General features: G+C 37.2%; 1 protein-coding gene across 5 annotated transcripts in view; it reads right to left on the bottom strand.

Annotated features, from left to right (window-relative positions):
* Nucleotides 1–26,734, bottom strand: part of RPS6KB1 (ribosomal protein S6 kinase B1) — a 40,891-nt gene continuing 14,157 nt past the window's right edge. For 2 of the 5 annotated variants that reach the window (XM_006065441.4, XM_025281173.3), the window contains exons 5-15: nucleotides 19,204–19,351; nucleotides 17,048–17,105; nucleotides 15,508–15,608; nucleotides 13,638–13,728; nucleotides 13,366–13,456; nucleotides 12,702–12,809; nucleotides 12,335–12,397; nucleotides 12,061–12,138; nucleotides 8,014–8,121; nucleotides 5,112–5,224; nucleotides 358–4,182 (exon numbers count right to left, since the gene is read on the bottom strand). In XM_006065441.4, coding sequence (XP_006065503.1) covers nucleotides 3,945–4,182; nucleotides 5,112–5,224; nucleotides 8,014–8,121; nucleotides 12,061–12,138; nucleotides 12,335–12,397; nucleotides 12,702–12,809; nucleotides 13,366–13,456; nucleotides 13,638–13,728; nucleotides 15,508–15,608; nucleotides 17,048–17,105; nucleotides 19,204–19,351 — 1,197 coding nt within the window. In that variant the 3' untranslated portion in view covers nucleotides 358–3,944. Of the gene's footprint in view, nucleotides 4,183–5,111; nucleotides 5,225–8,013; nucleotides 8,122–12,060; nucleotides 12,139–12,334; nucleotides 12,398–12,701; nucleotides 12,810–13,365; nucleotides 13,457–13,637; nucleotides 13,729–15,507; nucleotides 15,609–16,175; nucleotides 16,423–17,047; nucleotides 17,106–19,203; nucleotides 19,352–26,734 lie in introns of those variants that run through there. The other 3 variants (XM_006065445.4, XM_025281174.3, XM_044939615.1) reach the window with 3 other exon arrangements.

Here is a 26,734-nt window from a genome sequence, read left to right on the forward strand (position 1 = left end):
TTGATGCACAAGAAAGTCCTTCAGTGTTTTTATGTAAAGCTGGCTTTCACATAATTTTTCACATGAACTTTTTTTTATTACATTCTACTATTCTGACAGAACTTGGAAATCACAGATGTTTAATACCTAATAAAATCAGTACTAAAACTTGTTACAAATTTGTTCCTTCAGTTTCTTCACAAAAGCAATTTTTACAACTGTTATTCTTCACATATATAGTTTATTAAATATGAGAACCTGAACACATCTAGCATATAAATGGGAAAAATTATTGAAACCATTTGTGTATCTGGTAGTTACTTCTTCCTATCTTAGGGTAATAATGATAATAATAAAAAAAATCACTTCTATTTTATGTTCATTCAAATTTGCATTTAATTTCTATTTACATTCATTCAATCTGAAATCAAATACTTTAATACAGTAAACACAAGATGAAAAGCAGAAAAGGTGTTACCCTCCAAAGCACTCCTAATAAGGCAGCTGAAGAATTTATTTACTCTGATTGATGCAAAGCCAACTTGGGGTAGGGGAAAAAAAAGTTTTAAAAGAGCAAACACAGATGAACCCTTCTTTCAAATGTTACTTCAGATAATCCACTGAGATAATACTTGTGCTGTAGTGGTAAATTAAGAATCACACACGAAGAATTTTGTATCAGTCAGCCACAGACCACAGGTCATGGTGGGACAAATACTTATGATTATTTTGTCCAGCTTGCTAGCGTCTACTCCTATGGAAAAAAGGTAGATGTTTGGACACTGATGTTTATATTTGAGGAATTAACCATTTTCAGAGCCTCAAAATCCATTCTTCATAAATTCAACATTTCTCATGAGAATAATCTTAGATCTAGCCCTTGTAAGCTAGGAACCACATGACTGAATAACCAAAAGAGTTAGGTCCTATTTTAAATATAAAATCCAAGGCTTGGATGCAGTTTATTTATAATCATGTATTTCTTAAAGAATGTTGAATTTATGGAGTACCATACATGCATTCTCCCCCCTCACCACCCCCATTACCTTCTATCTCAAAAAATAGTATGGAAAAATTCTTGAAGGATTCAAATTAGTTAAGACCATAAAGGAGAAAAAGAAATAACATAATTTCCCTAAAAATCTGGTTCAAGTTCAATAATTAATACTTTACATTGTTAATCACAGCTGGTTTATAAATCCCAGTTTATTCTATAATGCTACAAACCTTATAAAATCAAAATTAGTAAACTTCAGTTCTCAGTGATTATATTTTAATTAAAAAACAGCATGTATAAAATAAAAAAATATCCTGTAAATAGCTGATTTTAAAGAAAATAAGTGATGAAAGAAAAACACTTAAATCTCTTTTTATACACTTACCTGGAATAATAACCCTTTCAGAAACTCAAGACTAGTATTATTGACATATATTTTAAACTATGCTTGGGTTTTTACAAATAAATATAAGGTAAGCCATATTGCATAGGTGTGTGCTTGCTGTCTGTGACACTAAAGTGGCACTTGACAAGTTTTCACAGTCATAGTAGGGATATCCATTTATGAAACAATTTCTCAATAAACTTGGCCACAGTATAGAAAATTAATTTCACTTAATGTTTAAAGTCTGAAAAACTCTTGTCTGTCTGGATGGTAGGTATGCAGTTAATGCTTTCTGTGCAGGAGGTTACGGTGTCTGCCACTACTGCTGGCAGTGCTAATGATGAAAAGGGTTTACCTGTGGGCTGGGTATAGCCAGGCAATCACAATGCAAATGTTACTAGCAAATAGGACTGAGGAGGAATATTTTGGTGTAAAACTTTTAACTGGAATTTGGTCAGGCAGTCAACACAATATTAATAGTTAGTAAACATATTTGAAACAAGTATCAGAGTAGGACAAGTCATTTACAGTCTGAAATGAAGCCTGTATCTATCACCATAGTTTTTTGGCTTCTGTTTTTTTTTTTTTTAGACATCATAAAGACCTGCACTTTTAAGTACAATTTCTGCCCTTATCATTATTGTAGCTTCTAATTTACTAGTTACGGTTACAAAGTTCAGTAGACTGCTGCAATAGGGAAGAGGGGGTCTAGAGGGAGGCATTTTTTTTTTTTTTAAACTTTCTGTCCAAAGATGAGCTGTTACCAATTGTTTATTGCCACAATTGAAAAGGTGTATTTCCAATCATATTTCATGGTTCTATTTTTGCTTAATGTCATAGGATTTCATCTTCTATCACTTGAATTGCTGTTTAAGCAAAGCTTGTCTCTTTTCTGGTTGAATTCAACATGCATAAATAATTTTATGGCTTGGATCCTATGGCTCAAAAAGGTCTGGAGAACATAGCAAGCAGCATCTATTTAAAAAAATTGTAGGGTTGCAAAATATTACAAATTAACTTTGCACACTCAGACTGAAGACATTATAAAAGACAAACAAAAAAGAAGTGATAAGACTCAACTGCAACTGCATGATCATCTATTATACCAGTATGCACTGAAATATATTTTTATAAAGCTCTGCAGATAACTAAACCCTTTCACCATCTACAGTCACGGAAATGCTCTTTTAAGGCAGGAAGTATTTAAGAAAGGTGAAGTTACCTTTATGTTTACTCTTGTACCTGTGAATCACGTATGTAGACTTGGTTACAACTGCAAAACATAGTGTCTTGTTAACATGTTTCCTAAATTAAGTCACTAAGTTTTATTCACTGTGGAAGACATTCATCAAAAGGCCATCAAATATTTCTATAAGCAAAAAATGTAGCCCCAATATAGGAGAAAAAAGCATCTTTTTTCCTTTTAAAACCGTTGAGGAAGAAATATAAGGAAGGTAGACAGCAAAAACAGTAAAAAGTAAAACTTAAAACCTTACCAAATTGCTGTAAAGACATTAGACACAAGAGAGTGGACCATGGCAACACCCTCTTCCCCTGGATTTCCCTCCTCTCTCTGCCGCCCCACGATATGCATTTTATCCTGACTCGCTTCTGTCCTTCAGCCACAGGCTGAACATGTTTGACGTCTTGAACTAAATACTGGTATAAGGTGGTGGTATTTTTCCAGTGCAATGCAGGCCCAGGATAAGGATGAAATGAAGGACATACAACTTATGCCCATTCCAAGGCTTCCAGTTAAGCTTAGCACATAACAGTACTGCAAATAGAAATGATTAAGTAGATTCTTTTTTTTTTTTTTTTCTCCTAGTATTACAGACAGGTATTGCAGCTGGGTTACTGAAAATAAACCCCAAGTCCACCCCAATCCCTCAAACGAGCCACAGCTGTGGTTAACAATGATTCATTTGCATTTTTATTTCACCAAGAGAAGAAACAGAAGTTGTCTGGCTTTCTTCACACCAACCAATAATTTCGCATTTTTAAAGTTTGGGATGTTTTCCATAATGAGCTGAATCAAAAATCTATTTGAAAAATATATATTTATATAAAAAAAAGATTCAGGTTGTTTGCACGTAAAACATCAATTGATAAGTTTTTTTTCGTCTTTGATTCCATGTTGCTGGAAAGTTTAACCAAGCTTGCATGCTAATTTGTCCTTAGTTGCAAGTATTATAGGCAAATTCATACTTTGCCTAATGGAAGGATAACCCTTCTTCGACATGATCAGGACTCAACAGTGATTCAGAAGCAACATCCTACCCTTAATACTGTCAGTTTCGAGCCATCAACATGAAAATCCTTGATAGGTTGAGACGATGTTGCTAGGAATCAATTAATTGATGTGCCTAAGAGTTCTGCAATACTATTTTCACTTAAGTTTTTTTGCACCATTGATTGATTTTTTTAAAATCCATGTTTACTTTTCCTCTGTCCAAAGTGTTCTCTGTCATGACACTGACTCTTCGAGACTGTCATTTTGAGTCTTCTTGTTTCACCCTGCAGGATGCTCACACATCCCCTCCCCACCTTTTTTGCCTTCAATTCGTTAAAAGCATTGTTCTGTCATAGATTCATACGCAGGTGCTCTGGTCGTTTGGAGATCATGGGAAAAGCTTGCTTTTTGTATGGTCCGGAGTTTGGCTGTCGTATTGGAAGCGGTGCTGAAGCCTCCCCGCTCATCGTCACGTCCATCTGCTCTATCCCACTTGTTTCCATGGGGTATTCCACAGGCGTCTGCGGATTTGCCGTGCTGGCTGAAGCACCTCTTCCCCAGAAATCCCCAGGAGAAAATTTGACTGGGCTTTAAGACAAGGAAGAGCTATCATTTGTCTCAAGTACTATCTCAACAAGAAACATTTCCCTTACATTTAAAGCAAGTGGGGTAGTGTGATTTTTTTTCAATTAATTTCCTTTTCCTATGTATGCCAATACATAGGCACAGAGGCAGAAGCTGAGCCATCTCTCCCCTAGACTAATTGTTACTTTCCTAACTGGTCTCTTAACCTCCACACTTGCCCTCATAAAACCATCAGTGATACTTAAAAAAAACATTTTACTCCCCTATTTAAAACAGCTTCTCATTGCATTTAAAATAAAATATTTCTCCAAACCTTTGCCATTTTCTTCCTCACTCACCACACTTCAGGAATGTTGACCTCCCTTTCATTTCCAAGAAGGCAGCCAAGTTTTTCCTCCTTGAGGACTTCTGCATGCGCTTTCTTCTACCTGTAACACCCCTGTGCCTCTCTGTTTTGTATGGCTTGCTCCTTCATGAATAGGAGCCCCCATGTTATTTTTTGCATTCTCTAACACATTCTTTTTTTTTTCCACATAGCATTTGGCACTACTTGTAATTACATATTTTTTGTATTTCCTTGTTTGTTTGTTTTGACTCACTGAATTGTAAGCTTCATCAGGACAAGGACAATTCCTGTCATAATCATGTGTCCCTAGCACACAGCACAACCCCTGGTGCATAATAAATGTTGAATGAATGGTTAAAGAGGACACTTTCCAGTGCAGCAGCTTACTTTCAGGAGGGAAGGTAAACTATATAGCATTTTCTCACTGATTAGACACAGATGGATCACTTGCAATATAAGAAGGTAGAGATGCTGTGCTTATGCCAACCAGATAGGATGACAGATTTTCCATTTATGTAACTTGGCATAAATTTCTTAAACAATATGCTTTCTTCTAGATTAAAAAATAATAACGAAGTCTGAATACCTGACAGGTGTTCGTGGGCTGCCAATAAATCTTCGAGGGGATCGGATTTTTGGTTCAAAGGAAAACTTTTCTTTCACGCTTTCAAGTACAGATGGAGCCACATATGTAAAACCCTGAAAGATAGTAACAGTGGACTACAGAATGTCGAGAAAATGTTTGTGCTAGGTCTCTGACACACCAAGATAATGACGTACACCTAAAATCACCAATGTGATTACTCTCCAACCTCCTCAATCTCATTTCACACCCATTACCTTCCTTCCAGCCATTTCTAGAGGCACAGACCCCAAGACAGCAGAATTCATTGAACCCCAAAGGCCAGCAAACAAAATTTCACTGTATTAAAAGAAGTAGAACAAAACAGGAAAAATACAGGCTCTACATTAAGGTGGTAAATACAAAGATATGCAGAGAAATTCTACTGTTTCTAGCCACATATATATAAGCAACTAATATTCTCATCCCCAAAACAGTTTCTCATTATTAGGCCAAAATAAAAACAGAATTCTCTAACTTGGCATATATGGTCTTTCTGGTTTTATGCCAATGATTGAATAGACTTGGATTTTCCTGACAAATAAGGGCCAACACTGTGAAAACTATTAACTGTAACAGGCAATAATGCAGTTTGGTAGCCTTAGTTCTTTCTTGGACCTGGCTATTAGGTTACCAGCTATCATTTATCTTGCTGTTAATGTTCATCCCTTTAACAGTTAATCCCATACTTATCTTCCTTTCTATTATCCTTGTGACCTACAAGTAGGCATTTGACTTATTATAAAAAGACTCAATAAGGCTTTGGGTGAAGTCCTGAAGAGTGAGGTGCAATTCTATAGAGCACATACTTTGTGACAGCTACATGTGGACCACCAAGGCCATTTCCACATATGTTCTAGTGGGCTGAAGCTTAACTACCAGGAGGACCAGACTCTGCCTTAATCATCTTTGAATATCCTTTAATTCTATTAGGATTTAAACTACTGGAGGGTGGGTGGGTGGGAGGGTCAATAGGGAACACACACACACACACACACACACACACACACACACCACTTACGCTGATTTGCACTGTATGACAGAAACCAACACAGTATTGTAAGGCAATTACCCTATGGAATCTAGAAAAATAGTACAGATGAACCTATTTGTCGGGAAGGAATGGAGACTCAGAGGTAGAGAATGGACTTGTGCATACAGCAGGGGAAGTGCATATAGTGGGGGAAGGAGAAGGTAGGGTGAATTGAGAAAGCAGCTGACACATACACATTATCAGGTGTAAAACAGAGCTAGTGGGGAGCTGCTGCATAATAGAGGGAGCCCAGACTGGCCCTCTACAACGACACAGAGGGGCGGGACGGGAGAGGGAGTGGCAGCAAAGAGAGGGGATTATATATATAATTATGGCTGATTTGCATTGTTGTATGGCAGAAACCAACACAAGACTGTAAAGCGATTATCTTTCAATAAAAAAATACTCACTGAACTGCAGTTACTCCAGTCACAACCCCCAGATAAGTGGGCTGTTACTATTTTAAATTAATTTTAAAAGAGATCTTTGTGTACAGAATTCTGGCTACCACCTAAAAATGAATTGTTCTTATGTTCATTAGTTGTTCAATTTAAATAATTAAGAGAAGCTCAACAAATCGGAATGAAAGCTTAGCTTCGTAACTTCTGCCACCACAACTTTGGATTTCTTTGTAGCAAGGTAAGATGTTTCTAAACTTTTTAATGGGGGAAAAAATTGTCAAACTAGCTAAAACTCTGTAACACCCAACTGAAGAAAAGGTCTGTATGTTGAATCAAAGGTATAAATTCCACATCAGTAGAAAATAAAACTCCACATCATGAGAGAAAAAAAAGAAAGCAACAACAGCATGAAAATGAATCATGCCTACTCCCCTAGAGGAGAGATTTTACTAAGGGGGATACAGTCATTTTGCAAATCATGTAGACATAATGCATTCATCTTCCTTAAGTAATTAAAATGCTATAAAATTATATTTTTCATTTATATTCTTATACTACTCTATAATCATACATTTACAGAATTATTACTATTCAGTGTTGTTTACTCAAAAGCATGCTGTACTATGGTGATTTAAGTATTATTTTACACGATTTCTGTTCCATGCTAACTTGAGAATTGACCCTCCACCCCAAAAGATACCACACTGTGTCACATTGTGATTTGAGAATGAAGTTAATGGCAAATCCTGTGAACTAGTAAACAAGGGAGAAAAAATTTCCAAATGATTACTTTTCCCATATTCTATTCTCCCTAGAGATAGTCCAAAAAGAAATGCCAAAGGATAATGACAAATGACGAGGGAAACAAATGACATGTACTTATAGTAATAAAATAAGCACTAGGCAAATAATATGCAATGATGGTCATCAGATATAAATCTATCATTTTTGTTGATCAAAATCTAGAAGTTTTGGCTTTCTATCTGAGGAGACAAAGTATAAATCAATACAGATACTTCCTCCTTAGGGTTAATTTGCTTACAGTCACACATGAAGCAATGTATTTTGATGTCAAATATTCAAAATCAACAGGTTAAAAATCCCCTACAGATAAAAATCTTGAGCTGTTTCAGGAATAAAATAGTTACTATGAGCCCTTCTTCTACTACTATGGCTGTGTGGCTTTTAGCTAAGATGCTGAGCCAAACATTTTAAGTCAGCAGCCTATTCAAAAAATGAATCATATACTCTGATTCTAATCACTAACATAGAATGCTGAGTTATGCAACATCAATTACTTATCAATGATAAGTCATAAGTGGATAACTTAAAAAAAGCAACTCAGGTTATCTACATTCTAATTTTCTTATTGAAAAGGGCCCATCCTCATATTTAAATTTCCCATGGCTACACTGGAAAGTCTTTCACTTACCAGAAAGACCTGGTTGGCACTTTCACTGAGAGCTGAGTCGTCTGGGCTGTCAACAGGTGTCTGACGTGTAAACTTGGAATCAAACTGACTCACATCCTCTTCTGATTGCTTTATAAAAAAAAAAAAAAACAATTAGAAAATGGTGAACAGACTGTATTGCTTCTGCTGCTAAGTCGCTTCAGTCGTGTCCGACTCTGTGTGACCCCACAGATGGCAGCCCACAAGGCTTTCCCTGTCCCTGGGATTCTCCAGGCAAGAACACTGGAGTGGGTTGCCATTTCCTTCTCCAATGCATGAAAGTAAAAAGTAAAAGTGAAGTCGCTCAGTCGTGTCTGACTCCTAGTGACCCATGGACTGCAGCCTACCAGGCTCCTCCGTCCATGGATTTTCCAGGCAAAGAGTACTGGAGTGGGGTGCCATTGCCTTCTCCGAGACTGTATTATACATAACAATCAATCGCATTACATGCATTAGAGAAGGCTCCAGATAAAGCTCTTTTCTCAGGGTTTGACTGTAATAAAAGAGTAGAACAGCCTGAGCAGGCACAGATTGAAAAATAAATACAACTAGAAAGTATCAAAGGTCAAATGACATCTTTAGTTATCATTTCTATTAAAAATCTGAGAATCAATCATCCCCTCTCACAAAGCTTCAGTGTGCCTAGCCCAGTGGCTAAATACCTTTTTAGAGACAATCTGCACAATTGGCAAAGCTGTAAAAAACTTGAAGCAGAGTTTAAACACAAAGTACATTTATAACATGCTCTAGTTAAAAAGATTCTTCCCATAGCTTGTTCATTCCTTTATATTTTTCTAGCAGCAAGAATAATATTCTGCTCTGCCTGAGTGTATTTTCTTGTGAAGGAATATTATCACCTAAATCTGACTATCCGATCTGTTTCTTCTCTCTGGTGCAACATCAGACTCGTGGTTGTGTCAAAAGAACTCAGGAATCAGGCCTTCCCTGGTGGTCCAGTGGTTAAGACTCTGCGCTTTCACTGCCAGTGGCCTAGGTTCAATCCCTGGTTAGAGAAGTAAGACTCCATATGCTGCACAGCGTAGCAAAGCCAAAAAAAAAAAAAAAGAACTTGGGAACCAACAGGATGGAAAAGATGTCTAAAGATGAGAAAAGCTGAACATCAATAAAAATAACTGAAATGAATTAAAACTCAAATATGTTAAACAGCATGAATTCATAATTGTAGTAAAAAAAATCACATAATTCATTGGTCAATTTTGGAAGATGCTAGGGAACTAATTCATTATTTCACGAACTGGGAAAGAAAACTTTTATCCTGCCTTTTCTATATAAACTGTGCCTCAGGTAACCAAACAGCTGAGGTTTAAGAGTATCTTTTCACAGGACAATTCCAGCTAATAAAGAACGAATCATGATTATTAGAGTAGGACAATTCTGCAAACCCTTAACAAAATCTTGGAACTAACTAGGCTCTAGATTCTCAGCCTTAGCACTATTGACATTTTGGACCTGGTGACTCTTGTGGCAGGAGGCTGTCCGGTGCGTTACAGGATGTTTAATGGCATCTCTGGCCTCTGCTCCTAAGTACCAGTAGGACTCCTCCCTAAGTTGTGACAGCTTGTCTCTGACATTGCCAAATCAACCCTGGCTGAGAACCACTGATACAGGCAATGATTAATGACCACTAACATCACTAAAAGAAATGTTTAAGTACACATTATACCTTCTGATCAATATATATATAGCACCAAAAATTTAATCTCAATCAGATCTAAACTAAATCTGTACTATTAGTTTTCAGAAATATGAGGAACAGGTGAACATGGCTGAGGACATGTCATGGAGTTAAAATCAGCAAAATCAAAATATGAGAAACTGCACAGGACAAATGGTAAAGTTTCTTTAGTAAGTCCTCAAAAGAGGAATTGAGAGCAGATATCAGGTCTATCTAGTCAAAGCTATGGTTTCTCCAGTAGTCATGTACGCATGTGAGAGTTGGACCGTAAAGAAAGCTGAGCGCCAAAGAATTGATGCTTTTGAACTGTGGTGTTGGAGAAGACTCTTGGGAGTCCCTTGGAGTGCAAGGAGATCAAACCGGTCCATCCTAAAGGAAATCAGTCCTGAATATTCATTGGAAGGACTGTCTGCTGAAGCTGAAATTCCTGGCTACCTGATGCTAAGAACTGTCTCATTGGAAAAGACCCTGATGCTGGGCAAGATTGAAGGCAGGAGGAAAAGAAGATAGAGGATGAGATGGTTGGATGGCATCACTGACTCGATGGACATGAGTTTGAGCAAGCTCCAGGAGTTGGTGTGGGATAGGGAAGCCTGACGTGCTACAGTCCATGGGGTCTCAAAAAGTAGGACACGACCGAGGAACTGAACTGAACTGATCTATGGATCAGTTAAGAAACTCATCAGTTTCTTAAGACTTAAAAAAACACAGTCAACCTATACAGGTCTTGACTGAATCCTTATTGAATCAAAACAACAGGGAAAAGAAGAAACAACTAGGGAAATTGTTAGCTTTTTAGTTATTATAATAATAGCACAGTGGTTATGTTAATGTTTAAACAAGATGACCTGATAATTTTTGAAGCTGGGCAGTTGGTACATGAGGGTTTTACCCTGACGGTCATGTTCAAATTTTAAATTTTAAAATATATTGAAATTTTAAAGCAAGCAACCCCTGTGCTCCTAGGACCAAATAACCATCATCGTTATCCTACTCCTTTTCCTCCACTTCAAGAAACAGAAAAAGAAATTATCTTTTCTCAAATTCTTGAGATGGAAAAAAGAAAGAACTAATACACTAACTCATTCACTTATAAACATATTGCTATGGTTTGAATGGTGTCCCTCCAACATTCACATGATGAAGTTCTAACCCCAGGACCTCAGAATGTAACCTCGTTTGGAATGAAGGCCATTACAGATGTAACTAGTTAAGATAAGGTCATACTGGAGTAGTTCAGTTCAGTTCAGTTCAGTCACTCAGTCGTGTCCGACTCTTTGCGACCCCATGAATTGCAGCACGCCAGGCCTCCCTATCCATCACCAACTCCCGGAGTTCACCCAGACTCATGTCCATCGAGTCAGTGATGCCATCCAGCCATCTCATCCTCTGTCGTCCCCTTCTCCTCCTGCCCTCAATCCCTCCCAGCATCAGAGTCTTTTCCAATGAGTCAACTCTTTGCATGAGGTGGCCAAAGTACTGGAGTTTCAGCTTCAGCATCATTCCTTCCAAAGAAGTCCCAGGGCTGATCTCCTTCAGAATGGACTGGTTGGATCTCCTGGCAGTCCAAGGGACTCTCAAGAGTCTTCTCCAACACCATAGTTCAAAAGCATCAATTCTTCGGCACTCAGCTTTCTTCACAGTCCAACTCTCACATCCACACATGACCACAGGAAAAACCATAGCCTTGACTAGATGGACCTTTGTTGGCAAAGTAATGTCTCTGCTTTTGAATATGCTATCTAATCCAATGACTGGTGTTCTTACAAAAAACAGAAAAATTTGGATGCAGATCTACACACAAGGAGAATGCCACATGAACATGAAGGAAAAGACAGGATGATGTGCCTACAAGCCAAGAAATGCCAAGGACTGCCAGCAAACCACCAAAGGCTAGCAGATAAGCATGAAACAGCCTCTCATAGCCTGTAGCAAGAACCAACCCTGACAATACCTTGATCTTGAACTTCTAGCCTCCAGAACTGCAACACAGTAAATTTTTGTTTAAGCCACCTAGTTTATGACACTTTGCTATATGAAAGCAAATTCAAAATGGGCTGAGTTAAGCAAAACAAAAACAAAGCAAGAAAACTCAAAGTCCCAATTACTTAAACTATTTAATTATTTTAAGCAACCAACTTAAAACCAGTTAATATAGTCATCAATTGCTGCTGTAGTTCCTTAAAAGACTGCGCAGAATACAGATTGTGAAGAGAAGAGAGGATAGGCCAAAGGTTTTTGTATCATTAATAAATATTTCTAACTGGTCTGAGATTTTCTTACTGTAAAAAAGTACCAGGTCTCTCAAATTATATGCTTTCATGAATACACACCAAAAGAGGTTTGAAGGGGGGCTCCACCTTCCGAGCCAGCAGTTCTTCCCAGTTAATATGTCTGAAGAATGGATGAGCCTGGGAAAAAATGAAACAAAAAAAGCAGGAAGAAAGATTAAGGGGAACAGACTTCACTGGATTGACAACTTAACAGACTATTTGAAGTTACCAATCACAAAATAAGATATACTTCTGAGCAACTACATATAACCTTCACAAATATATAAAATTGGCATTATCTTCCCCTCAAATAACCAAACATGCCAGTCCCTACTTGAACTTCTCCAGCATCCCCAGGACCAGCTCCAAGACGAGAAGCAGCATTTCTTTTCAGCAGCTTTTAGGAAGGAAAAGAAAAACACTGATGAACTTAATCAAACTGATTATTTTTTTCTTTATAGAATTTGCAGGTCTATTTTGCCTTAAGAACATATGCTTTATTAATTATTTCCAAATATTTTCTGGGAATAAAAAGAAAAGAAAGTCTTTAAATAAACACATTTGTACTTTGGAGGCAAAAACTGTAAGCTTTTTTGTCAACATCTGTGTATGATTCTATATTCAAAATATATATTCAGTTCTGTCTATTTAAATCCTAGTAGTTGAGACTTATGCGTTGAGTGCTAATTTTAGAATCCTACCTTTTTAAGCAGATCTCTGGCTTCTTGCGTGAGGTAGGGAGGCAAATTGAGTTTACATTTGAGGATTTTGTCAATTGTTTTCTTTCTATTCTCCCCAGTGAACGGGGGCTAAGAATAGAAGAGAGTAAGAAAAATTAGCATAGAAAGAATATCAAATTTTAAATAACAGAATTATCCATTTCCTGAATTAGTTACACAGAGATCAGAAATGTATGCTGTGATGTGGGATGACTGAGCGCTAAAGAGCTGTAGTTTTTAAGCAATGGCACAGAGAAAAAGCAATGTCCTGGAAGGAACTGGTTTTCTACCATTAGCCTGGTGTGATAATGGGTGAGCCATCTGATTTTATGCTTCACTTTGTCCATCTATAAAATAAGGGCAATACTTGTTTTGCCTCTGATTCATAGGATCACAGGCCATGACACAGATCATCTAAATGAAAATACTTCAAAAAGTACAGATGGAAATACTTCTAAAAGTACAGAGGCCCATAATACCACTAATAAAGCATTGCTAGTGTTAGATTTTTTAAAAATAACTTCATTGAAAAATAAATAATTTCATTGGTAACATCTTCCAAAACTAGACATCATCTCTTCTTGTAATGACTTTGTAACTACTCAGCACAGATCATAATACATGCAGCTTTCAACTGTGCACCTACTGCTCCAGTCAGCATGTCATACATTAATGCTCCCAAACTCCACCAATCCACAGCACGATTGTGGCCACTTCTCATCAAGATCTCAGGGGCCCTACAAAGAGAAAAATAATACACCTAAACAGTCCACTAGTTGCATATCATCTGAATTAAAATTTCTACAAGATACAGAATCAAATAGTGCAACAGAAAATTTAGCACACTTATTACTTAAACCAGGTAAAAGTTAGCTATTACCCCCAAACCAGTAATATTTCTTTCAACATGCAGCTCACATGTATTCTATTGTTCCACAAAAGGTGTGTGTGACTGTTCCGTCATGAATAGATTCTTTGCATAGTCCAAAATCTGTTAGTTTGACATGACCTAGAAGGAAAGATTAAAGATGGTTATTCTGAGAATTCTAAGTACGTGCAGTGTTTAAATGTTTTCATACAAGATAATAATCTATCCTTTCATTTTAATTTTTCTGCCTTAAATTTATTTTTTGAGATCAAGAACTAGCAATGTTCCATCCAAAAATAAGGATGCTAATTTGTGAAGGGTAAGGCAAAATTACCTTTGCCAGTGATATAATCTATCTTGTGGGAAAATAAATATGAGAAAAAGACAAAACAGCTTGTCTAAGGCTCCAGCTTTACTTTATACCAAAAATCCTTTATCATCCTGAGCAAGTAAGTCCTGGGAAAACTTGATGAAGTCTGGATTAAGTATACAGACCCTAAAAAAAAAATCTTCTGCATGTTTTAAACAAAGGTGTGACAATGTACTTCAAATGTATTGCTTTTATCACCATGAACTGTGACTTAACAGTTCTTAAAACAGTCTTAGTCACTATAACAAGTTAGCTTATTCTGCCAATGCAGTTTGGAAAAAGAAATGAAATTGCTACATAGCATGGAACCATCATTTCTGATCCAGAAAGTAAAAAACTCATCACCTTATACAAAGAACACTTCAGTTCAAGTTTAGTCCTACTGACCTGTCATTAGCTATCCAGTGGTTCAGCAACCCCAGGGACCCTACTATTGCAAGTTTATTTCAAGAAAAGGCAATGGACCATTAACTCACATGTAAATGTGTACTTCACTCTGACACAGAAGAAGAAATATGACATTTTCACAGAACTATCTGATATACTTAGGTTATGGATCAAAGAAGCTAACTAATCACATTCCTATTCTATTCCTTGTCTTAGAATTCAGAATCTAAATCTGAGGCAATGAGGACAGAACTGGGAGAAAGGAAGATACATAGATATCCACGACAAATGTGGTTAAATACAGCATTTCTTTAAAAAAAAAAAAAAAAGGAGAGGGGGAGAAGAAAAGAGAAAAAACCCACAATTTGAAACATTTATTCTGGCATCGGTTGTCCATAAGCCATTTTCTGTACGAGCATTAACTACCTCTTGCGTCCTCTGATAGACACCTAAGGATCAGCAGCTGCCACTAACCCCCAGATACCCGGATTGGCTGGCTGCTCCTCTGGGATGTGAGTGAACTGCCAAGTCTCCCCAGCCCAGGTTACTCTCACATAAGCTGAACTGTCTGTACCAACATGCAGTTACAATCAAGGTTCACTCTGCTGTACCCACAGCTGTATAGAATATTAGTTTGTCTGATTCCTACATTTATTACAAACAACAAGAATAAACTGATGCCTACTAAACATTTTATTTCCAAAGTATAATCAAATGGTTTGGTTCAGTTCTAATCTCCTTCTCTTTTATATAGCATTAATAAAATTTATCATAAAAACATTGTTTCTAATATTTCTGTATTTTCATCATTAAAGAAAACTCCATTTATAAAGTTAAGATTTCACTTTCCAACTTAAGAAACAAACCAAAATTAGTATTTGGACTGGCTTTTAGCTCACCACACTTTATGTAAGGATTTCAAAAGAATGACAAAGCTATAAAGAGTAAAGGTTAAACTAGAAAAGGGAGTTGAGTGGCCAGTTATCCTCAACTCTTTTCAATCTCATTAACCGTAAGTACAAGCATCATGATGCTATAAATTCTGAGGGAGGAACGTACAGTAACAGACACATGAATATGGGGCTTTGAAAATGACCATGAACCTGTGTGGGAAGATTTTAAGATGATTATTTACTATAGAACTGTTTACAGTATATCTCCACCTTGGTGATTAAGCATGATATTCTCCGGCTTCAGGTCTCTGTAGATGATCCCCTTTTGATGTAAATGCCCCAAAGCCATGGAGATTTCTGCCAAGTAAAAGCTGGAAACAAAAGTGATTTAATAAAATTAAAAAGAATAATCCACTCAAAGCAGTTTATGTTTGGAGCAAAATTCCTTGAAAGAAATAGACATGCACCAAAGACCAAATTAGTGGGGGTGGGTATGGGGAAAAGAGATGGCATAGGCTGCTGCCAAAATGCATGGAGACATTTATGTTTCACTTGTTTAGTGAAACTATAAAATGTTTTATTTCATCAATAAAACATCTTGCTAAAACTGCAAAGAAGTCCAGATTATGCCAAACTGTCACTGGTCATGTTTTGTTCTGTCTATGTGGGAACTGGGCCAATAGTCATTCAGATCAAAGCAAATTTCTCCCACCCACCCCCAATTTTTAAATTCCAAAGGAAACAGGAACTTCATTATTCTCCGAGATCAAGCCTTAGTTTAAAAAATACCTTATAACCTGACCCTTAAAAGCCCACTCATCCCTTACTTAATACAGCTGCATATTTATATACAGCTCATGCCCACAGTATCTGCCCTCCCTCTTGCCAGCCAGCCCACAACTATAAATTGTGTGACACTCAAATTTATCTACCTCAAAAGAATAAAGGGCTGAGTCAACCCTGTCTGGATTCGAAAAGCACAAGGCACTGCAATACTGGCTGCATAACAATGTTGCAATCCTGCAGATTACTCCAGGATGGAGAGGGTGTGTCCTAGAGAACTGAGGCAGTTTCACAGCCAGCAGGACCACAAACACAGCCTCCAACACGGCTCAGAGAGCCTCCTCCAAAAAAGGGCACTTCATCCCTAAGGCTCTTAAATGCAGCTTCTGTGTTAGAAAAGGCCTGAAATTAAACAATGGAATGCAGTTTGGTAATTAAGGTAGAAAAAAACATTTAAGTGTTTTCTATTCAATTAATGTGTAGGATAAACTGATTTATTGTTACCCAGTACTGTCATCTCACAAAAGGGTATGTATATTTTTAATTTGAAGCAGATGCCATCTTAAGAAATAGAAGGGTAGATCCCATCCTGGCCACTGAATCAATCCACAGATGATGTGTGCAGACTTATCACCTCCCTAAGACTGCACCTTGGGAACTGGAAAGTCTACAAAATAAAGGAGATGGTTTCTGATACTTTCCATGGGTCCACACATAAAAGTTTCACTGGAAAACCACACTCACCCAGAGCCAAGGCAGGCAGCTTACCAATTCAAGGAAATAAAGCCCCAGTGAGAATGGTTCTGTTAGGAACTGGTGTGAAGAACGTTCCACCCAAGGCCTGGGGGCAAAGGAATGATGTGATCTCTAATAGCTGCCAAGACCCAAAGCTGCTTCTCCCCATTGAGTCCTGAGTGACTGACTGGCTCCAGAACAATTTACTGGCTGCCCACAGTGGGAACAGGACTTTGCTTTTAATTATAGGAATTATTACCTGAATTCATGCAACCACAAAAATTTCACTTACCAGGCTGTGTCTTCCATAAATATTCCTTCTCTTTCTAACTGCATAAATAATTCTCCTCCTGTAAAGAAAAGAAAAAGACATTAGAAATACAACAATCTTTATTTCCAACAATCCACTTCTAATGAGAGGGTTTGTGCTTTCCTCTTAACCATAATTAAAAGACATCAACCCTTTAAAAATAAAAAACAGGTCCTAAAAATTATAGGTTTAAAAGTAAGTCCTCAGGATTCCATTTTTAGCAGTGTTCTTCTTACGTGAAATATACAAGTTTGGGAATTCTAGGTTTTACATCTATAAACTTCAAAATATTTACAACAGATTTCAGACTTGAGGTTAAAAAAAAATCTTGATTAAAGCTTCTCTAACATTTCACCGGTAAGTAGAAAAATGTTAATATGTAATTAAACCATCCTTGCAAATTAGTGAATGCCCACATTCCACATTTTTAGAACTTTAAAACAGAATGAATTTGTCAATGTCTTAGGTAAATAGTATGGCATGATTTGAATATCAAAATAAACAATGTTACAATGTTAACAAAGTGTTATAGTCTACTAAATAATCTTAGAATCCATGAGTCCACAATGATTTAAATAAAAGAATAGATAAATTTCTTTTTTATAATGGGGGAGAACAGAAAGCTCTTTGTTACAGTAGAATGCCAAATAAATGAAGGAGGCATGATGGAATAAGAAAAATCACTTGGCAATCATAGTTAATTGTTTCAGGCAAGAATCAATGGATGCTAAAACTGTATGTGAAAGCTTGATGAGAGATGAGATATTTGTATCTCCTTAAGACACTTACTAATTAAAAAAGGAAAAACTTCACCAAAAAAAAAACACAAAAAACTTCACCACCTTATATGTATGATCAAAGTTAAAATCAACAGTAATGGAACAAAGATACAAATCTTATGTACTTCTTGCTCTGATACACAGAGAAGGACAGGACGCGACTTCGATGGTCCTCCCAAAAATGCATAACCTGAGTCTAATCCTGAGGAAACACCAGATAAGCCCAAACTGATGCATTTTACAAATTAGACTTCAAAACTGTCAAGGTCATGAAAGACAAAGAAAGACTTAGGAACTGTTACAGATTATGGGAAACTAAGGAAAGAGATTACTGCTATCAGTGTTAATTTCCTATTTTGATAATTTTGGTAGAGTTATGTAAGATACTGTGGTTAATTTCAGAAAATTATACACTGAAATATTCAGGGATAAATGGAAATCAAGTCTGCAACACTCTCTTCAACAGTTCAGAAAAAATTATGTATATACACATATGTGTGTTTATATGTCTATAAACATATTTATGTATATATATCTATATACACACCTGCATATATACATATACAGAGAGGGGGAAAAAAGAATGATGAAACAAAACAACTGTAGTAAAATGGTGTAGTAAAATGGTAACACTTGGGGAATCTAGGTGAATAGCAGGTGGGAATTCTTTGTCTTACTGCTGCACCTTTTTTGTGTAAATCTGAAACTATGTTAAAATAGAGTTACAAGAAAAAATGGTAACAGTCCCAAAAAAGTTATTAAATTGTGCAGCTTTCTATTCCATGTTACAGGCTACTGTGAAATCTGTTTTTCAGAAAACTCAAGTGTATTTGCTGAAAATAGATACCTGCTATCTAAAAATGCTATGGGGTGCCATGAATTCCTAGGAAGGGGTAAGTCCTGGAATGAGTGGGGGATTTCCAATGTAAAACTGAAAAATCTATCTGTAGAACTACATTAAACAAAAAAACTTCTGTTTAAAGATGCAATACCAAAAATACTCATTACCTTAAACAATATTCTAAGTTTTCCTTTTCAGTAAGTGGTTTATTGAATTTTATTATCTTACCCAAGTGCAGTCAATTTGATGGCTATCCATTAGGTGTTTGTTATTTTGTTAACTGATTACAAGAGAATTAAGATAAAACATTAGAGATGAAGAAAAAAGACAACCTTTAAAGTTTCCTTCATATTTGTCTACAAAAAGAAACATTTGGTCCCATATGAATTCCTAATGTTACTTGTCGATTTTAAGAACTATTTGGTCACACTGGGAAAAAGCATTGTTCTTTTGAAAAATAATGTTTTGAACAAGTTTCTGGAGCTAATGCAAATAATTACACCAAACTGTGTACTGACCGCTGAGATACTCAAGGATGAGGTAGAGTTTTCCACCGGTCTGAAAGGCATAAATTAAATCCACAATGAAAGGATGCTTTACTTCCTCCAGAATATTCCGTTCTGCTTTTGTATGAGCTGTATCTTTAGCATTTCTTACTATCATTGCCTAAAGGAAAAGAGATGATCTATAAGAACAAAATAGTAGACATTTTTATCCTATAGGATCAGGAAAATCTATTTTGTGCTTTTCTTGCCAACATTAAACTATTAATCTTAGGTCTCACTAGAGACTCAGACAGGGGAAATGGAAGACACTTGCCTCTTATATACATCTGCACTGTTTGGATTTTTCTGCAGTAAACATGTAAATGAAAACCTAAATAATTTGTTTTAATGTAAACAGATCAAGTTTATTCAGATATTCACTAACTTTTTTGAATGCCTACTCTTTTCTAGGCTCTTAACAAGAAAGCAGAATTCATAGGAGTCTCCAGCCCATAGGAGCCCAAAGTCCCAGGGAAGAGAGAGGAGTCAATGGAGCTAAGCACCAGGTGCTGTGGGTGAACAGCAGAAGTAAATACGACAGCCGGAAGTCTTCCTGCAGGTGGTATACCTGAGCTGTGTCATAAAAAGTTACTAAGATAAAATGTGGATGGTGGGAAAAAAAAAAAAAAGGCATTCCCAATGCAAAAGAGACCTGACAGGACTGGGCATGTTGAGAGGATCTATTAAGTAGCTCAGTATGGTTAGAAGCGTTTAGGAGATGTATTAGGCTGGAGATACAGGTGGAGGCCAGGAAATGGAAAGTCTGAGCATGGAGGCAAAGGCATTTGAATTATATTTTTAGAGGTTGAGAAGAAATCTTGAGGTAAGGTAAATGAATAACCCTTGTCTTTAAGAAAGACAGTTCAAGTAGCAGTGTGAAGTTTTAGGGAAGAAACAACATCTGTTAGGAGGCTAGTAAAGTAAGCAAGAAGTAAAATCTGTAACTAAGAAAATGAAGCTGGGGGGGAAAAGGGTAAAATTGCATCATTAGCACTTTCTTGCCTGGAGAATCCCAGGGACGGGGGAGCCTGGTGGGCTGCCGTCTATGGGGTTGTATAGAGTCGGACACAAATGAAGCGACTTAGCAGCAGCAGCAGAAGCACTTCCTGACTAATAAGATATGCGAAGAATGATACCATGGTTTCTGTGTAACTAATAGTGTCACTGAGGAAATGGAAACAAAGAAGAAAGTTTTGGGGAAATGATACATTGTTCTGGACATGAAAAAGCATGTACACAAGGCTACTGGTTGGAATATTGTTAATATTTGTAAAAGTGAAACATTAGAAACAACCTAAATGCCTAAGCACAGGATAGTGAATGAAAACCCTATAAAGCTATAAAAAGAATGAGGGGGACCTCCCTGGTGGTCCAGTGGCTAAGACTCTGCACTCCCAACACAGGGGGCGTGGGTGCAATCGCTGGTCAGGGAACTAGATCCCACGTGCCACAACTAAAAGCCCTGCATGCTGCACCTAAGACAGCAGCCAAATAAAGAAAGAAAAAAAATGTTTTTTTAAAAAACAAGGAATATCTCTATGAAAGCAAGGTGCAAAAGAACATATATGGCACAGCAGTATACACAGTATGCTACCTTTTGTGTAAAAGAGGAAATAAAAATATAATAATATGTACATCCTTATAAACGCAATAATGAGCACAACTAAGATAAGTCAAAAGTTAACGAAAGGGAATTCCCTGCCAGTCTAGTTCTCACTGCCAAGGTCCTGGGTTCAATCCCTGGTCAGGGAACTAAGATCCTACATGCTGTGTGGTGCGGTCAAGAAAATAAAATAAAATAAAATCCCAACAAGAAACCTATCAAAAAAAATAAAAAAGAGCTAACAACTGTGGGAAGGCAAGAAAAGGAATAGGAATTTTAAGTAAAACCTTAATAGTTTTATCATTTATTTCTCTTCTTACCTGAATCAATATCATATGGTGATTATAAAATGGAGATCTTGAATTCTGAACCATGATGTTTTATACATTTCAAAAAATATTAAATCAACAAGGACAGGGGAGGCAAATAAAACTGAATACAGGAGAAATACATAAATTTAATTGATTTTTATTAGGTTGGCCAAAAAGTTCATTTGGGTTTTTCCATACAATAGTACAAAAACCCACGTGAACTTTTTGGCCAATCCAGTTCTTTGATAATTTTACCACAAAAAGAGAAAGAAGATATTTAAATAACTTTACACTGCACATTCTTAAGTAACATATATGTAAGCGTAACAAAAATTGCAAGGAAATCTTAAGCCACACTTAGTAGGCTTGCAGCTACTACTAGTACTCTTGGTATTATAATTCTCAAACTTTTAGCATATACTGTACCACTAAGTAAATGAGTAACTGTTGTTATCAGGCTTTTCTCAATGTGGAAAAAGAAATGTAAATGTAGACTGAAGAAAAAAGAACCCTAAAGAACTGGACTGAAATTAGGAATATCAATGTGAAGCCATGATTTAAAACAAAAACAAAACTTCCTAGCTCTGTTCTGAAAGAGCCAGAAGAATGACACTTCAGTAGCAAAGACCATAGCTTGGAAATCAGATCCTGGTTTCTCTAACAAACAAACCAGGGCTCCATGGAAAAACAGATGGTGCCAGGCCAGGGTGAGGGAACACGCAAGGTAAACCTGGAGCACACTGCTGTACAGAAAGGGAGCACTCCAAAACTAACGGGGATATGTTAAAGGACACAGAAGCCTTCCTAAAAGAGCTCTCTTCAGAAAAATTTCGGAAATTTTTCATACCAAAAATTGAATAATGAAAGAAATGGATAACACTATGAAAAAAGTAGTCCACACTGTTTTAAAAAACTAAACTTTGGGACTTCACTAATGGTCCATGGTTGAGGCCTCGCCTGCCAATGCAGGGGACACAGATTTGGACACGGATTTCCAGGAAGATACCATATGCCAGCGCACAGCTAAACCTGTCACCACAACTACTGAAGCTTGTGTGCTCTAGAGCCCAGCACACAAGCTGCAACTGTTGAGTCCTTGTGCCTAGAGCCCGTGCTCCACAAGAGAAGCCACCACAAAAAGAAGCCTGCGCAGTACAACTGGAGAGGAGCCCCTGCTCGTCACAACTAGAGAAAGCCCAGTGCAGCCAAAAAATAAATAAAAATGGTTTAAAAAATTTTTTAAATATATGAAAATCTCTTCTTTACAGAAAAATGACAACTAATATACAAAAAAATGATACAACAGAAAAGTCTCCACTTTATAATCACCAGAGTATTACCTGATTTGGCTAAGAAATGATGGATAGTAAAACCATTGGGTGTAAAAGATTATTAGGATGGAATATTAGCAGAATCTCTAATTTTCATTCCATAGATACTTTTTAATTACAGAGGGAAAACGGCATCTGTAGAATGGGAAGTTTTGTGGACACCACCTTAACCAAATGATCAAACTCATCAAATAATGAGATAGACTAACACTATGAGCTTCCTAAGGACACAATACTCATGTAAATATTCCTGCAGAAAGCATTTAACTTAAATTTAAAATTTAAGCATTTTTATAAGGAAATAATGAAACATATCCAAATCAGGGTCACTCTGCAAAATGACTGGCCCAGAGTCTTCAAAAAATGTTAGTGTCATGAAAGACAAAAAAGTAAAGGAAACTAAAGCAAAAGAAACTAAAGACACAGGACTCTAGAGTAAAGGAAACTGAAGACACCAGACTACTCAATGTAATGTGTGATCCTTCTTTAAATCCTCGATATTAAAAACAAAAAATAGCTGTAAAGGATATTATTGACATAACTAGGGAACTTTGACTATAGACAATGTATCAGGAAAACAGAATTGTATACCAATATTAAACTTCCCAAATATGATAATTACATTGTTGTTATGTATGAAAATGCCCTATTCTTAAGAGACACATACTAGAGATTTTAAAGGCAAAGTGCCATATCTGCAAATAACTTTCAATTTGTATAGCAAAAAAATAAAAACTTTGAATATACATATGTGTACATACAGAGAGAGGAGAGATAAAGGGAGCGGCAGATAAAGAAAATACGGCAAAATTAACAACTGGTAATCACTGTACTATTCTTGCAACTCTGCAAAGTTTGAAAAACTTCAAAGGTGTTATTTTTTAACGGTTCAGGAGGTTTGAATTTTTTAAATAAGTAATTTTGAGAAAGTCTGAGAAGCAAGACATCAAGAAGATAAGATGAAGAATTAGGAAAGAAAAAATCACAAAAGAATCACAGAAGTCAAGGGAGTGTACTTTTAAAATGCTGTGGTCAATAGCTTCAGTGCAACAGAGAGGTAAATTAAGGATGAGTTAAGGAAAGACTTGATAAGGGACAGAAATGGTATGGACCTAACAGAAGCAGAAGATATTAAGAGGTGGCAAGAATACACAGAAGAACTGTACAAAAAAGATCTTCACGACCAAGATAATCACGATGGTGTGATCACTCACCTAGAGCCAGACATCCTGGAATGTGAAGTCAAGTGGGCCTTAGAAAGCATCACTACGAACAAAGCTAGTGGAGGTGATGGAATTCCACTTGAGCTATTTCAAATCCTGAAAGATGATGCTGTGAAAGTGCTGCACTCAATATGCCAGCAAATTTGGAAAACTCAGCAGTGGCCACAGGACTGGAAAAGGTCCGTTTTCATTCCAATCCCAAAGAAAGGCAATGCCAAAGAATGCTCAAACTACCACACAATTGCACTCATCTCACATGCTAGTAAAGTAATGCTCAAAATTCTCCAAGCCAGGCTTCAGCAATATGTGAACCGTGAACTTCCTGATGTTCAAGCTGGTTTTAGAAAAGGCAGAGGAACCAGAGATCAAATTGCCAACATCTGCTGGATCATGGAAAAGGCAAGAGAGTTCCAGAAAAACATCTATTTCTGCTTTATTGACTATGCCAAAGACTTTGACTGTGTGGACCACAATAAACTGTGGAAAATTCTGAAAGAGATGGGAATACCAGACCACCTGATCTGCCTCTTGAGAAACCTATACGCAGGTCAGGAAGCAACAGATAGAACTGGACATGGAAAAACAGACTGGTTCCAAATAGGAAAAGGAGTATGTCAAGGCTGTATATTGTCACCCTGTTTATTTAACTTCTATGCAGAGTACATCATGAGAAACGCTGGGCTGAAAGAAGCACAAGCTGGAATCAAGATTGCCAGGAGAAATATCAATAACCTCAGATATGCAGATGATAGCACCCTTATGGCAGAAAGTGAAGAGGAACTCAAAAGCCTCTTGATGAAAGTGAAAGATGAGAGTGAAAAAGTTGACTTAAAGCTCAACATTCAGAAAACTAAGATCATGGCATCTGGTCCCATCACTTCATGGTGAAATAGATGGGGAAACAGTGTCAGACTTTATTTTTTTTGGAGCTCCAAAATCACTGCAGATGGTAATTGCAGCCATGAAATTAAAAGACGCTCACTCCTTGGAAGGAAAGTTATGACCAACCTAAACAGCAGATTGAAAAGCAGAGACATTACTTTGCCAACAAAGGTCCATCTAGTCAAGGCTATAGTTTTTCCAGTGGTCATGTATGGATGTGACAGTTGGACTGTGAAGAAAGCTGAGTACTGAAGAATTGATGCTTTTGAACTGTGGTGTTGGAGAAGACTCCTGAGAGTCCCTTGGACTGCAAGGAGATCCAACCAGTCCATTCTAAAGGAGATCAGTCCTGGGTGTTCATTGGAAGGACTGATGCTAAAGCTGAGACTCCAATACTCTGGCCTCCTCATGTGAAGAGTTGACTTATTGGAAAAGACTCTGATGCTGGAAGGGACTGGGGGCAGGAGGAGGAGGAGACGACAGAGGATGAGATGGCTGGATGGCATCACCGACTCGATGGACATGAGTTTGCGTGAATCCGGGAGTTGGTGATGGACAGGGAGGCCTGGTGTGCTGCAATTCATGGGGGTGCAAAGAGTCGGACACGACTGAGCGACTGAACTGAAGGAAAAGACTACTGGATCCAGCAATTAGATCCCTGGTGACAAAGAGAAAGAGTTTAATCAAAATAGTAGAGTTTTGAGTTCAAAATATAGTGAGTAAAAAAAATTATAAAAAATGACTTTTTAAGAAATTAGCCTATGAATGGCAGAGACTGGAAGCTATGATAAACTTCAAGTGAAGAAAGGATTTATTTTCTACATATGGCAAAGACATGAATATATTTAAACAGAGAATGAAGTCAGGATGGAGAAAGAGAAGTGACAAAAAGACCCTAAACAGGCAGAAAGAGAGGGGATCCAAATATAAAGAGAGAGTTTGGCCTTGGAAAGGAGGAAGAACACATCTCCCACTAAGCCTGGAGAGAGAGAGATGAAGACAGGTGAAAATGCAGACAACACGGCATTAGGGTAAGAAAGGTGAAGGGAATCGTATCCGACAGCCTCAATTAGGAAGAGAGGCAGTTTGCTAAAAAAGAATAGCTGGACTGACAGTAAAGGCTCTACTAGTTGCAGAGAATGGCAGGGGCTGGTCAGGAACCTTCGGTGGGTACTGAGGGTCTACGTGAGTTGGGGACTATGAATTTTTCCCAGTAGCAATTTAAAGTTTGTGTGATTTCTGCCAGTGATGTTCAATACCTGAGATACAGGAATAAAGGAGTATTAACAGATAAACTGATTAGAGCGTTCTGGAGGATAAGGTCAACCAGGGATAGCAGGTGACTGACGTGGCAGAGCATGTTGATTAGGCTAGATTAGGTATAAAGCAAAATTAAAAAGGGACTAAGAACTTGAAGAAAAAAACAGAAAGGTCAAAGCACTAAAAGGGCCAAAGACCAGGCACTATAGGAATAAAAAGCGAGAATGTTGTTCTGTTATAGTCCAGTGTTTCAGAAGAGGACGATACAACTATGGGGCCTGGCGATGTGAAATGGAGGTGAACGCTGATGGATTTGAGATCAATGAGGAATTAGAAGGCTAGGCAATCGATTACTTATTTAATACAAGGACACAGAATACACCCAGGAATTGAGAGTGGGGAGAAAACGACTGATAAACACTAAGAAATTAGTAGAAGCTTAATCCTCAAAGTGGGAAGGTTTTGACTAGAGTAGAAATTATAGATAAGCTTATCAGTTCTTCCCTTGAATTACACAGTAAGCAGAGTGAGAGCAGAGATTATATTCGTCTCAAGTGCTAAATCCTAGTCTCTAGCAAAATGCCTGGCACACTACAGAGTCTCAGCTGGTTCAATAAAAGAAGGAATGAAAGAAACATGACCAATCTGTGAGCTACAAGCCTTTGGCCAAAGGTGTAAAATTTACAATGTGAGCTGAACTAATGACATGGGCAATAATATTTTGCTTTTAGAGTATACATTTTGATGCAACTGGTAGGACAAAGAGATAGTTGTTGGAAACAGTCTATTCTTCAACATTCTAAGCTTCTCATAATGAGTAAACAAGCCCAGGAGAACTAATAAATCCAGATGGATTATTCAGATGTAAGCAACTCATTTAAGACAAGGGAACAT

Source organism: Bubalus bubalis, chromosome 3 (assembly GCF_019923935.1).
Source record: "Bubalus bubalis isolate 160015118507 breed Murrah chromosome 3, NDDB_SH_1, whole genome shotgun sequence".
NCBI lineage: Eukaryota > Metazoa > Chordata > Mammalia > Artiodactyla > Bovidae > Bubalus > Bubalus bubalis.